Genomic DNA, 13,967 nt, shown 5'->3' with positions numbered 1-13,967 from the left:
TCAGTTACGATTCAGCTCTAATAATCCCACCATGTTTTACATGAGCTCTACGGAGTTGAGAGTAAAGAGCTATGTTAGGACATGCCTTTAATTTACAGATAGAAAATAAGCTTAATGCCTTTGGAGAATTCCTAGCCAGATCTTTTTGTACCTTCAGACAGCACTGCATCATGGGAAGTGGTCCAATACAAATGCAGACTCAGCAGTTCAGGAAAGAGGAGGGGATTTTGGAGGGGATCTTTTTTATTTTTTTCATCTCCATGTTTTATCTAGCAGCTCTAATGGTGCTCTCTACGCATATTGTTATCTCCCTGCTCATGTGCTAATGGGTTTTCTCATTTGGTTTACTGGGTGGGTGTATATTTACATCCTTCGCTATGTATGTATTTATGCAAATGATAATTTTATCTTGTGTGTGTGTGTATATATATATATATATATATATATATATATATATATATATATATATATATATATATATATATATATATATATATATATATATATATATATAAAATAGTTTTCTCCTCATACATTTTAAGTAGGACTTTAAAGATTTTTACCCAGACCAGTAGAGACACTTCTTCATTCATCCCTTTTTCTTTTTTATCCGTTTCCCCCCAACATCTGCTGTCTCAATGGTGGCTTGAGTGTGAAATCTTCTCATCAGTCTTCCATCCTTGCATTTTAGATAATATAATGGTATAATCAAGTTTGGATAAAATATTAGTATAATTAAGTTTAAATAATAATTTGGCAATTATAAGATAATGTATTTATTTTCAAGATAAGATAATATGTTGATATTATCCAGTTTACATAATACATTGGAACGATTAGGTTTAGATATGGCAATAAGATAACTTTCGATATTACATTGACATTATCAATTTTAGATAATGAATTAGTATTTTCAATATTAGATACTATTTTGGTATTAACAAATTTAGATAATACATTGGTTACAGACAGACTCAATGCCAACTAACCAGGAAAAAAACATCTAGACAAACAACTCCACATAACCTACCAAACCCATTTAATCAAATATACACACTTCACCAATCAAATTCAGTCACTGAACAAACTATTAAACATAATCCAACTCAAATAACCATTAAAATCCAGCTCTTCACTTTACCCTAAAACACAAACAATACCCATTTAGCCCGAGCTAACCAGTTCATCAAACATCTCACAAATACAACCCAATAAACCAGTCAGACCGAACAAATCAATCAAGCTCAGCTAATCAATCGAGCGCACAGCTTTGGTTTTTACTGCACTTTTTCTCTTATCCCGTCTGTGATTTTGAAGTACTTAAGTGGCCGAACAGTCGATGAGCTTGTATTAACACCTGACTGTAGCCCTGAATTACTGCTCACTCCAGCTGTATGATGGTCCCATGGGCTTTTACCCAGGAACAAGAAACACATCCCAGATCAATACCAACATGCTACAGTCAAGATGGGGGTAGTGTCTGAGAGGGAGTAAGAACTTAAGAAGGACGAGGAAGGGACAAATGAGAAAATACTTTTTATAAATAAGGACAAAATAGGGCAGGAATGAGGGAGGGTATTAGAACATTCTTTTCTATCAAGGAATTGCATTTAGAGGAACCACAGAGGAGCATAAAAGAGGGCAAAACCTTTAAAGTTTGAGAACCAGAATTAAAAGTCACTGTAGCTTTAAGGCTTACTGGACAATTACTAGTTTCTCAGCTAATCACTGAATCTCCTACTGCCATCACAAAACCATACTGGATGTTTTGGTAAATTATCTCAGCTTAATAATCAGTCCATTCTTCAATAACTATTTGAGGATGCAAGTTGTATCTCTGGGGAAAGGCATGTGTGGACTACAGATAACAGAAGATAATAGGCAATGATTAAAGAATGAAGACAGAACAAGAGGAAATTGATGAAATTAAGAAAGGATTGCTGAGCTGTGTTTTGTTTGATTGCTATTTTACCAGTTCCAAAAGAAAGAGTGATTTTATATATACATATACATATACATATATACACAAGGGCTGTCAATCGGTTAAAATATTTAATCATGATTTATCAAATGATTTGAACTCATGATTATTTGCAACTTAATCGCACAATTTTATCTGTTCTGGATGTACCTTAAATTCTAATCAACATGGGCGTGGACAAATATAGACGCTTTATGCAAATGTATGTTAATTATTAATTAAACTATACTTAACAGAGCATAAAGACAAAATATTCTTGTAAATGTTTCAAAGTAATTACGCTGTTTTGAATTGCGTAAATCATCAGGACACCAGGCGGGTCTTTTGCTGTTTTCACACGGACGGTTTTAGTTGCCGGATGTGTGCATCATGCGGTGGTGCTTGATTTTAAACGTGGCGCATCAGTAAAAAAAAAAAAAAAAAAAGTGTAGCGATTAAAAATGATTTCGGTAGAGTTTATTTATTTTTTTATATCTGAGTAAAGAAAGGATGTTTAATCTTGTTTAGATGAAACATCTCTAAAGCAATGGGATCTTATACTTACATTCTAACACTCAAACACTCAGAATGCTAATTGTTTCTGCTTCTCCCTCTCAGGGTCTGGCTATGACTGAGGTAAATGGACCAGTGGGAGGCCCCCTAGTGGTTGAGCCTCAGATTGCGATGTTTTGTGGCCGTCAGCTTCTGCACCTAAACACTGGGACAGGTCAGTGGGAACCAGACCCACAGGGCCGTCAAGGCTGCTTTACCCAGCCCAACAAGATCCTGTCCTACTGTCAAGAGGTACAGTAAAAAACTCTATATAACACTATATTTGAATAATTGTTGGTGTCTTTGTCATATCATGCATTATTTTCTTTGCTTTACCATGGTTTCCTCACACTTGGCAAGGTGTATATCATAGACCAAATAAAAAGGGATACAAATAAAATGTATAATAAAAAAAAAAAAAAAACATTTTTAGCCCTCCTCACCACTCAGATCTCATTTCAGCTGAACACAATACATTATTCCAAAATCCCAGAAACTTAAATAAATATTAGAGCTGAATCAATTAAAAACTGCAGATAGTCAAATAAAACTCAACATATATACAGTAGATAGATATATATATATTAAATATAAATACCCAAGTTGATCAAACCTCTGCAACTAATAAAGACCTAAATAATCAATTAACTACCCATTAAATACCAACAAGCCAATGTTACAAATCCTAGTTAGTTCCGCAAACATACATAGCCAATGAATAAAGCCCCAGCTACTTGAGGCAAGTAGCTAAACCAAGTGAACCTAAGCTGACCAATCAAATATGGCAAAGAAGTGAGATTTTTCTCATCAACTTTTTCTGATGCATCCTCATATTTAACAGATTTTAATTCAAGTACCGTATTTTCTGGACTATAAGCCGCTACTTTTTCTTCACTCTTTGATTCCCGCGGCTAAAACAATGAAGCGGATAATTTATGGATTTTTCCTGGGTTTCCCGGTTTCACAAGCTTCAAGCCAAAAAACTAAGCCCCACAACATTAGACCAATGAAATTGCGGAACGGGTTCAGGTGAACCAATGAAACTCTTTATATTAAATCAGATGCGCTCCCACTGAATCGGGCCGCACCACATCATAAATATGGATGATGTTCCTCTGGCGTTTGACCTGCTGCTCACTCGGACTGTCTACAGGAAATGCGAATCATTTGTAACGCTGAAAACAACCGGGCATGAAAAAACACACTTCACCTGTGTTCTGAGCTGCACGGCATCGGGAGAAAAGATTCACCGATGGTGATTTTTAAACGCATGACGATGCCAAAAGAAAAACCCTCGAGAGAAATTGTAGTGAAAGGAAGGAGGAAGACAGTGAACAATGACTTTCTTGGTAGGCTACTGTTTAGATACAAGCTGTGTAGCAGACACTGTCTTTCTGCCTGTGTAAAGTTCATTAGTTTCAATGTAGGCAAAAATTAGTTAAAAAAATTCAGTGTGTGCGGCTTATATTTGGGTGCGCTTAATAGTCCAGAAATTACGGTACACATTTTTGTCATTTTAACCATATACAGTGCAGTACACAGTGAAACGAAACAACGTTTCCCCATGACCAAGGTGCTACAGCAAACAACATAATTAGCAAAAGGAACGCAGAACTACACAGAACTCTAAACTACAGTAACAACACAAAGTGCACAGCATTTAGTGCAAAAAAGACAACAAGAGACAAGGAAAAACAGTAATACAGTAGCACTGACCAGTACAGTACAGAAGTTTGTGCAGTGAAGCCCATCTTAGAAATTAAATCGATCACTGACGAGTCAATCAAACTAAAACTACCAAAATGTTTGTTAACCTTGCGTGACTGGTTTAAACCCCATGTAGCCAATTAAACCTTGCAAATCTAGCAAACTCTTGACCAATCAAATCCCAGCTAGTGAATACATCTGAGAAAATATATTTAATTGCATTTTATCAGTCAGATTTTATGTCAGTAAACTTTGAATATTCGCGTCGACCAAATCGCTGCAAAGCCGTTCAATCCCTCGTCACACGACGGACGTATTATTATTCTAAAAGCGTACTACACGATCTTGCATTGCTTCGTTTATTCATCGTTTCAGTCTGCTGCAAATAAGCGACGGTGAATTAGATGTGCAATAAAATGATGATGATTTTCACCATCAATCAGCCACAGAGGTTTATTTTCACCGTGGCCCTCAGGGGGAGGAATATTGCGTAGCTACAGTAGTTTCTCTCCCTTAAGAAGATTTGTGTTCTGCCCTGATCTCATATAGACGAAAGATGATGCTGTGTTGTTTTTTTTGTTTTTTTACTGTCTCACAGTGGAATCTGGTGCATTGTTGTATCGCCATTTATACAAAACGTGAACAATATTGGTGCCACATTTGTGTTTAAACGTGCTTATTATTAAAAAAAAAAACAAAGGCATGGGATATTATTAGATTCCTTTTCTTTTAGAAGCAGAAGCAAGCTAGCTGGATAATTTGAGAACAGTTAAAGCTGTATTTGCATTTGTACGCATTTGTTTTTCCTTACATGTAATTTCACATGCTTAAAAATAAAAAAAAAATATGAAAACCAATTTTTGGGTATTATACTGTAGAGCCAGATTGCTTTCATTTCCCTTAATTTACAGGCAGGGGTGTCAAACCTTAACCGCCGCAGCCATGTTAGCCTATGGGAACACAGCTGTGCAGCTCTGATATGAGTTATACACTTATATTCTGCCTTTATGTATTAGTATTTAACATACATTCCTATTACTTGTTTAAAAAATTATATGATTTAATTTATGTCTAAATTTGCTAATACATGGCATGGATTTTTTGGGGGGTTTTTTTGTCCAAGGCAGGCACACTTCCTTATGAGCATCCCTTAAATAGAGCACTGTTTCTCCAGCTACTGTTACATAGCATACTTAACCAAGCAATGCTAATGTGCTAATGTCTAATGCTGGCCATGTCTGGTGCTGGCACAGTACCCCAAACTGTACACACACACACACACACACACACACACACACACACACACACACACACACACATGGTTGGTATGAGCACTCATCCCACTGAGACCTATCACATTATAGACTTAATGAAGTGATAAAGCCAAAGAATATGTCATTTCCTTGCTGGACACTGTAGAAGGCTGCACACCAGCCGAGGGCTTTCACAAAGCCAGACAGAATAATCCCACACCATATGCCTTCGCACTGAGGGAATTTCTCATAGCTCTCTTTTGTATTCTTCATACAAATGGAGCTTATAATAAGGTAAATCTAGCTGGATCTCAGTGGAGCATTTACTGCTGAGTTTCTTCGCTTTTATTTAAGTGAAAGAAAAAAAAAGAAACTGGTATTGGAAAGATTTTCCACAACATTAAATGTGATGAGATACAGTTCTTAAGTGTAATAAACTGATCGTTTATAAGATAAACATTTTAATTGCTGGCACATTGCTGTAGTATAAGATTAACAGAATTATTATTTTTTTTTTACAATTATTTTTACAGGAAAATTGTCACATCTTATCAACGCCAGGCTACATCTCATCACCCACTCCATTACTTATTTTTTTCTCAAAACTCCTGTTGTCAAAATAAGAAAAAATTATTATAAACTAAATTTCTGTATTGTTGAAAGATTTATGATCAAACTCTTGATGTCACCCAAATGAGGATGGGTTCCCCTTTTGAGTCTGGTTCCTCTCAAGGTTTCTTCCTCATAACATCTGAGGGAGATTTCAAAGTCAAATACCTACTTTTTACTCAACTACATTTTGCTAAATCAGTCGTTCCTTTTTATTTATGAGTGGATAAAAACTTTTATTAATAGTGGTGGGAGTATGTTTAAGGTCATCGAGGATGTAGGCTTTGAATAAAAGCCAGAGATAATACCGCGAGAACAATTTGGAATCACGGGACAGAAAAGAGAGGGGGAGAGAGAGAGAGAGAGAGAGAGAGAGAGGTATGAAATATGTAGTATTATTATGGCTGTAATAGGACATTATAGCCATAATAAATTATACTACATTGGATACTTAAGTGCATTTGAAGACAAATATTTTTGTACTTTTATTCAAGTTATACAAGTTTAAAGGGAGCACTTTTACTTTTTCTGGAATAATATTTTAATTAGTGAGTCTGTACTTATTTCAAGTACATGATTTGTGGACTCGTCGTCCACCATTGCCACAGATTGAGTCATTGGATTTCCTGTGCTTTAGTTACAAAAGATGGACCTTTTTTAATAGAAACCAAAATGGAAATGGAAACCAAATGGAAATCAAAGGGTATTAACACTGGTAGTAAATCTTAGAGGGTAGTTGCTATATGTCCCAAAGCCACAACAATAATTATAGAATTGTTTGCCTAGTCATAAGAAAAACGATATAATGCTTCACAATGATGTCATTAATAACTGGATTTTGGGATTCACAAGGATGAAAGTAGAACATCATCCTGGACCCCCAGGCAAAGGGCAAATACAGTACCTCACAAAAGTGACTACACCCCTCACATTTCAGCAGCTGTTTTAGTATCTCTTCTTAAGGAACAATACTATAGAAATGTACCTTGGATATATAATAGTCAGTGTGCAGCTTGTATAGCATTACTTATTTACTGTCCTCTAAAAATAACTCAACTTACAGCCATTATTGTCTATATAACTGGCAGCAAAAGTGAGTACACCCGAAGTGATAACAGCTGTTTGTCTTGTAGCCATGCAAAGCCACAAGTCCTATTCATCATGTTCATGTTTTTGTCTGCTTGACAGGAGCATACATATTTGTGTATCTTGTATTAAAACAGTTAATATGTGGTGCTTTAAGTACACAAAAATTTGTGCTCACACAAAAGCAGTTTGCTGAAGACAACATGGCTAAGAGCATAAATTTCTCGTCCTGTGGTCTGATGAGACTAAGAAAAACTTGTTTGGCTCAGATCCAGCCCCTTGATGTCATTATGGAGGAGTGGAAAAGGATCCCAGCAACCACCTGTGCAGCTCTGGTGAATGTAATGCCCAGGAGGATTAAATAAAAATGGTGCTCACACAAAATATCGACACTTTGCACACAAATTTTGACATGTTTACTTAGAGTATACTCACTTTTGTTGCTATGTATTTAGACAATAATGGCTGTTATTTTTAGAGGCCAGTAAATTTGTACTGCTATACAAGCTGCTCATTGACTGCTCATTGACTACTCTAAAATATTCAAGTTTCATTTCTATATTATTGTCCTTTGAGAAGATATAATAAAATTGTTGCTGAAATGTGAGGGGTGTATTCACTTTTGTGAGATGCGTTTTCCATCTTAAATGTAATCAATATTGACCGAAATGATTAGATCTCGTGACCGCATTAAATAATCATATTTTACTGGATCAGGTGCATTATATGATGCAAAGGCTCCTAGTGAAGTTATATAGTGACGATATGTTCACACTGCAATCAAATTGTAAAAAAATTGTGTTAACTATATAACTTCCTTGATCCTCTAAATAAGAACCAAGAATGTGGGGTGTTTTTGTTATTTCCTATACCAAACAATTGTATATTAAATATACATTTAACAGTATTGAAACGTAGTCTGTACAGTATGAGTGCTTAGATTAGTATTCTGAGGGCTGCAGAGGGCACGTGTAAAGCATCCATAAAGAAGCTAAAACATAACCTGCTGGCTGCAGCATATAAAAATGCATGATGTGAGTGCAACTTTGCAGAGTAAGCTTGAGGTGTGTATTCCCAAATGAGCCGGGAGCAGGAGTGCTTATCACGCCACATTAACGAGGGAAAGAGCTTAAACAGGAATGAGAGCCGCATTTTATCTGCAAAGCGCATTGTGACTACCTCGGCTACTCTATAGGCAATACGATAACAAAACCGCAGTACAATTACACCACACGACGTGTTCAAATGGGTCGTGTTTATTACGTGTATGCCAATATTCTAAATAAACAGCCTCATTTTGGTGGTATTCATGACTTTGAAATTGTCGGTTTATTCTTATTGCCTGTATTGTTTACATTTTCCGATATACAGCAGCAGTAGCCATGATTTGGGATTGCAGTTTTGACTCATTTTAGTGTAGTTTTTATGCAGAGAGTCATTTTTATTCATTCAGAATGCTTTTGTTAAGAAATGTAACAATAAATCTCAGGAAAATGTTAATACATAATCCTAAAAGAACAGTTTGTTGCATAGTTTTGTTTATCTTTTTTATCTATAAAAAGGTTTTAAAATATATGCTAGCTAGCTCAACTTTAGTTATTACTCAGGATGTTTTCAGCATTCATGTGTCTGGTTAGATGATAGTTAGTTGGTATATAAAACAATTTTATATTCACTTTTTTAATGTGACACTTATGGCTCACCTGGGACTTTGTATTATATCATGATAACATATTATATAATGCACAATTGTGTTTATATGTATATATTTAGTTTGTTTGTTCAGATTTTCACTATATGGTCTCTAACAACTTAAACCTATGAGCTCTAAAGATAGCTATACCTTCAAAAACCAGCAGACTTAACACAGGATTAATATGCCTCCATAGCAAATTCTACCCCTTTCGGCAAGGTCATTTCGAAGGTTTCGATGTTTTAATGTAAAGGTACTTAAATTTAAGTTTCAATTTATGACTAGATATAAAGATAATAGAAATGGTTAGGATGTGCACTAAATAATTAAAAGCCAGACAATATTTCAGTGTGCATAAAGATTTAGCACTCCATCAAGAGCTTGGATATTTTTTCTTCTTCTTTTATCGTTCACTTTTTAACTTTGCCAACCCCACCCGCTGTACCTCTACTGTTTCCATCCATCTTTAACGTATCTTTCCTATCTCAGTTCATATCAATCCAGAACCTGACTTTTATTCCTCTGTCTGTTTGTGTGTATTTTAGATGTACCCCGGTTTGCAGATTTCCCATGTTGAAGAAGCTTCTACTCCTGTTACCATCCCAGCATGGTGTAAGAAAGGATGGGGTCACTGCCAGACACGACCTTTTATTGTCGTTCCTTATCGCTGTTTGGGTAAGTCCTAAATCAGGCGCTACTACATTGAGCACCCCATCCCAAGCTACACCACCCATAAATAATACACCACCTTTAGACAATTTGGCCTATAGGCACCCTGCATATAGCAGCCCCAATCTGTAGGCCTTTAGCCACCCTATCTTTAATTAGTCAACCCTACAGCACAACTTGTCTACATGATTACCTTAGTAACTCAGCGAACTTCATGCTTTCTAATTTGTACATTCCCAATTCCAAAAATGTTGGGACAATGTGTAAAATATCAATAAAAACAGAATGGAATAATTCGCTAATATCATAAGCCTATATTTTATTTACAATAGAACATAGAAAACATATCAAATGTTTAAACTGAGGAAATGTACCATTTTAAGGAAAAATTAAGTAATTTTTAAATTAATGGCTGCACCACATTTAAAAAAAGTTGGGACGGGGCAACAATAGTAAGTATTATTAAAAATGAAACATTTTGCAACTCATCAGAACTCATCATCTCGGAAGTAAAGATGGGCAGAGCTTCACCAATCTGTGAAAGACTGCGTCTACAAATTGTGGAACATTTTCAGAATAATGTTCCTCAACATAAGATTGCATTGCTAACTGCAGACTACATCTATTACAATAGCATGACTTCGTAGTGGAAGAGTCCAGGTGCTGAGCTGGCTTGCCTGCAGTCTAGACCTTTCACCATTTAAAATCATTTGGCGCATCAGGAAACAGGAAATACAATAAAGGGCATCCAGAACTGTTGAGCTGCTAGAATCTTGTTTCAGACACATATGGATAAATATTTATTTCTGAAAACTTCAGCGATTGGTCTCCTTAGTTCCCATATAAATAGGTATACAAGTGAATTGTGAATCTAATATGGGTTTATGAGATTTGCAAAACATTGCTTTTTGTTTTTCTTTACATTCTACACATTTTTACTTTTTAATGGGGTTGAAGTAACATTAGTTTTCAGCCCTAGAACAGTACTACAACACCTATTTGCTCCAATTCAAATCAGTTGACAAATTTCCTCTCCAAACCTAGCCTCTCCACCTCGATCACTCTGAACATATTCACCATCATTCCAACACATATACAATGTTTCTTCGATCACTTCAGTCACAGTCAGTCAGTAGCAACTGATACCCTAATCAGTCCATCACCAGTCCCTTCAATACAATCGACTCCAACCCACAGACACTCTTAGCCTCAACAAACCCATATCAAATCTAACTTGAAGCCACTACAAAGCTATGTATTCAATCCTTGGTAACACCAACCTTAATCAGCCCTAAATTAATCCTAACTCATACCAGCATTTGGATGGGTTTTGAGTCTGGTTCCTCTCAAGGTTTCTTCCTCGTGCTATCTCATTAAGTTTTTTCTTGCCACATTAGCCACTGGCTTACGCATTAAGGACAAATTACACTTAAACAATTATAAGAAACAAACCTATACATTATTTTATAACCGCTTTATCGCTGTAAAGCTGCTTTGAGACAATGTTCTCTGTTAAATGTGCTCTACAAATAAAAAAATAAAACTACCACCTATAGTCTTATCTACAGTAGCTGTTACACTTCTAGAGTCTATATTCCCGCTTCCTAGTCTTAGCAAACATGCTCCTGGCCACTCCAAAACTAGACGTAGACAACTTGTGAGCAGACCACACCTAACTACTCAACCTCATAAGCTGCCATATGTGACAGAGCAGTCATTCAAAACCTAGTCATTTACTGTGCCTGCTTGTAGGTCATTTTCACATTCAATCCAATCCTAGTCACAGACCCCCCACCAGTCCCCATCAGCAGCAATTTCCCACCTTTTTGAGACATTTTAGTCACCCACAGCCAACCCATATTTACTGTTCCAGCCCACCAATACTGTACATTTAATCACTGTACATTTTCTCCTGCCATGCTGACATTTACAAAGGGACAGATGCATTGCATGTACCGCTTTGCATAATTTATGTAAAATTTCATATGCAGTTAAAGCCTGAACCCCTTTATCCCGTAGAGGAAACTGAGATTGCAATACAAAAACAGATTGCTAGATTGCAGTGCAAAGCTGTTAATTATGATGAACAAGCAGAATTTGCACTCGCAGCTGTTTCACTCTAGTTGGCCTTGTCCTTTATTCCTGAACAACACACACATCATAATTTCTGTTCTAAGTGTTCTGCATCAGCCCAAAACGAGCATTGATAACTCTGTTTGCCATTTCTGAGGTTTTTATACTCTTCTGTTATCTGACATGAATTGAAAGTGAGATTTCTTTTTGACAGTGATTTCACCTGCCAACTGATATTTAGTTTTACACTCTTCCCCTGTCATACTGACGTCCATATTTCTGACCATTTATATTTGTGTCTCTCTGCTGTCGCTCTCGTTTTGCCATTCCCTTTACAATCACTAATTCTTGCTCTTTCTGGACAGTAGGCGAGTACGTGAGTGAGGCTCTTCTGGTTCCAGACCGCTGTCGTTTCTTGCATCAGGAGCAGATGGACTCCTGTGAGAGCTACATCTACTGGCATAACATTGCTAAAGAGGTGGGAGACTTTTTTCCCCTTAAAATCAGATTTACTAGTTTATTTACCAGTTTAGGATTTGTACCAATTGGCCAGGCAGAGAAACCGAACTGGGAAGGATGTGCTGCAAGCAGTGCTTGAATTGAGGGGGTGCTGGGGGGAGGGGGGATCTGGGACATTAGGGACCCCCATGACAAGTAAAAAGTAGACTTTGGCAGGTCCCCAAGATAATTTTAGTAAAAAATATATGAATTACACAACAACTGGGACCCCCACTGAAGGGAGTATTTTGAGCAGCTGATGAATGAGGAAAATGAGAGAGAGAAGGTTGGATGATGCCGATTTTTAAGAATAAAGTTGATCAGTCACACCATGAAGTTATGGGAAAGAGTAGTGGAAGCCAGGCTGAGAGAAGAGGTGACAGCAGTGAAGTGTGCAGTAGGAGTAAATGTGTGTGAATGAGAGGGAGGGCAGTGGAGGGGTGCGGTTGCAGGGAGAAGAGGTGGAGAAGGTGGAGGGGTTCAGGTACCTGGGGTCAACAGTGCAAAGTAATGGAGAGTGTGTTAGAGAAGTGAAGAAAAGAGTGCAGGCAGGGTGGAGTGGGTGGAGAAGAGTGATAGCAGGAGTGATTTGTGATAGAAGAGTATTTGCAAGAGTGAAAGGGAAAGTTTATAGGACTGTGGTGAGGATACAGGAGGTGGTGCTGGAGGTAGCAGAGCTGAAGATGTTGAGGTTTTTGTTGGGAGTGATGAGGATGGACAGGATTACAATTTTGTTTATTAGAGGGACAGTGCATGTAGGACATTTCGGGGACAAGGTGAGAAAGGCCCGATTGAGATGGTTTGGACATTTGCAGAGGGGAACATGGGGTATATCGGTAGAAGAATGCTGAGGATGGAGCCACCAGGAAGGAGGAAACGAGGAAGACCAAGGAGAAGGTTTATGGATGTGGTGAGGGTAGACATGCAGGTGGTTTGAAAGAGGCAGATGGAGAGGACAGAGTAGTATGGAGACGGATAATCCGCTGTGACCACCCCTAATGGGAGCAGCCGAAATAAAAAAGAAGAAGAAGAAGATTAACAACTTTGCCCCCCAAAATCCAAATTTGTTTGTTGGTTAAAATCAGTAGAAAAGAAACACCTTCTGGCTTCTGACCAGATATCATTTGGTTGATAGACTATGTTTAGGATGAACTCATACAAGTAGTAGTGAGATACAAAGAATTGCAATAATTGTTTTTAAATTGGATGGTAAATTGCTCAGGAACTTAGTGGGTATTTCCCAGTGAAAAAACGTATGAACTATGTTACATGTAAGTACAGGAATGATTATTAATACTCAGAAAGCTCGAGAGATATTTAAACAAGTGGATCTAAAGCTTGTGCCACATTTCTAATAAAATGGTGATTGTAATTGGTGATAAAACTTTACCACAGTCATAAAAAGCCATAACTAATCAAATTATTTTTGAGCTAATGAGACAGATATTTAAGATTTGTTTTAAAAATTAAGGTTTCTTAATCATCATATTAAATAGAATTGTAATACCTGCCCATTGGAAGAATTCATTTACACACAAAATGTCATTCCTGAAATGACTTTCAAAATGCAGCAAATCACACCACAGCTAATAAACTAATATATTTGCACTTGAAGAAACACTGCTTTGCAATTGGACTATCAAAAAGACACGCCATAAATTGTATAATCCATAATAACACCCATCACAGCCTTTAAAACCGAAATGATTGACCTTTTATAGAGTTGAGAACAGGATATAAACATACCAAAGCGTTAAGGGAGACCATAAACAACAAGGACAATCATAATTCAGAAATGTAATTGCCATAAACACGGGAACAGCGCTAAAGAGAACAGCAGGAGACCTGCAATAGTGAATTAAAGTCC

At 36.9% G+C, this 13,967-nt stretch overlaps 1 protein-coding gene across 3 annotated transcripts in view; it reads left to right on the top strand.

Moving 5' to 3' along the window:
• Positions 1–13,967, top strand: part of aplp1 (amyloid beta (A4) precursor-like protein 1) — a 71,077-nt gene that overhangs the window by 39,393 nt on the left and 17,717 nt on the right. For 2 of the 3 annotated variants that reach the window (XM_046862948.1, XM_046862946.1), the window contains exons 2-4: positions 2,579–2,764; positions 9,406–9,535; positions 11,968–12,080. In XM_046862948.1, the coding sequence (XP_046718904.1) occupies positions 2,579–2,764; positions 9,406–9,535; positions 11,968–12,080 (429 nt within the window). The remainder of the gene's footprint in view (positions 1–2,578; positions 2,765–9,405; positions 9,536–11,967; positions 12,081–13,967) is intronic. The other variant, XM_046862947.1, reaches the window with a different exon arrangement.

This window comes from Silurus meridionalis, chromosome 12, assembly GCF_014805685.1.
Source record: "Silurus meridionalis isolate SWU-2019-XX chromosome 12, ASM1480568v1, whole genome shotgun sequence".
Lineage (NCBI taxonomy): Eukaryota > Metazoa > Chordata > Actinopteri > Siluriformes > Siluridae > Silurus > Silurus meridionalis.
Note: the sequence above shows the minus strand (reverse complement) of the source record. Positions and strands in the feature narration are given on the sequence as shown.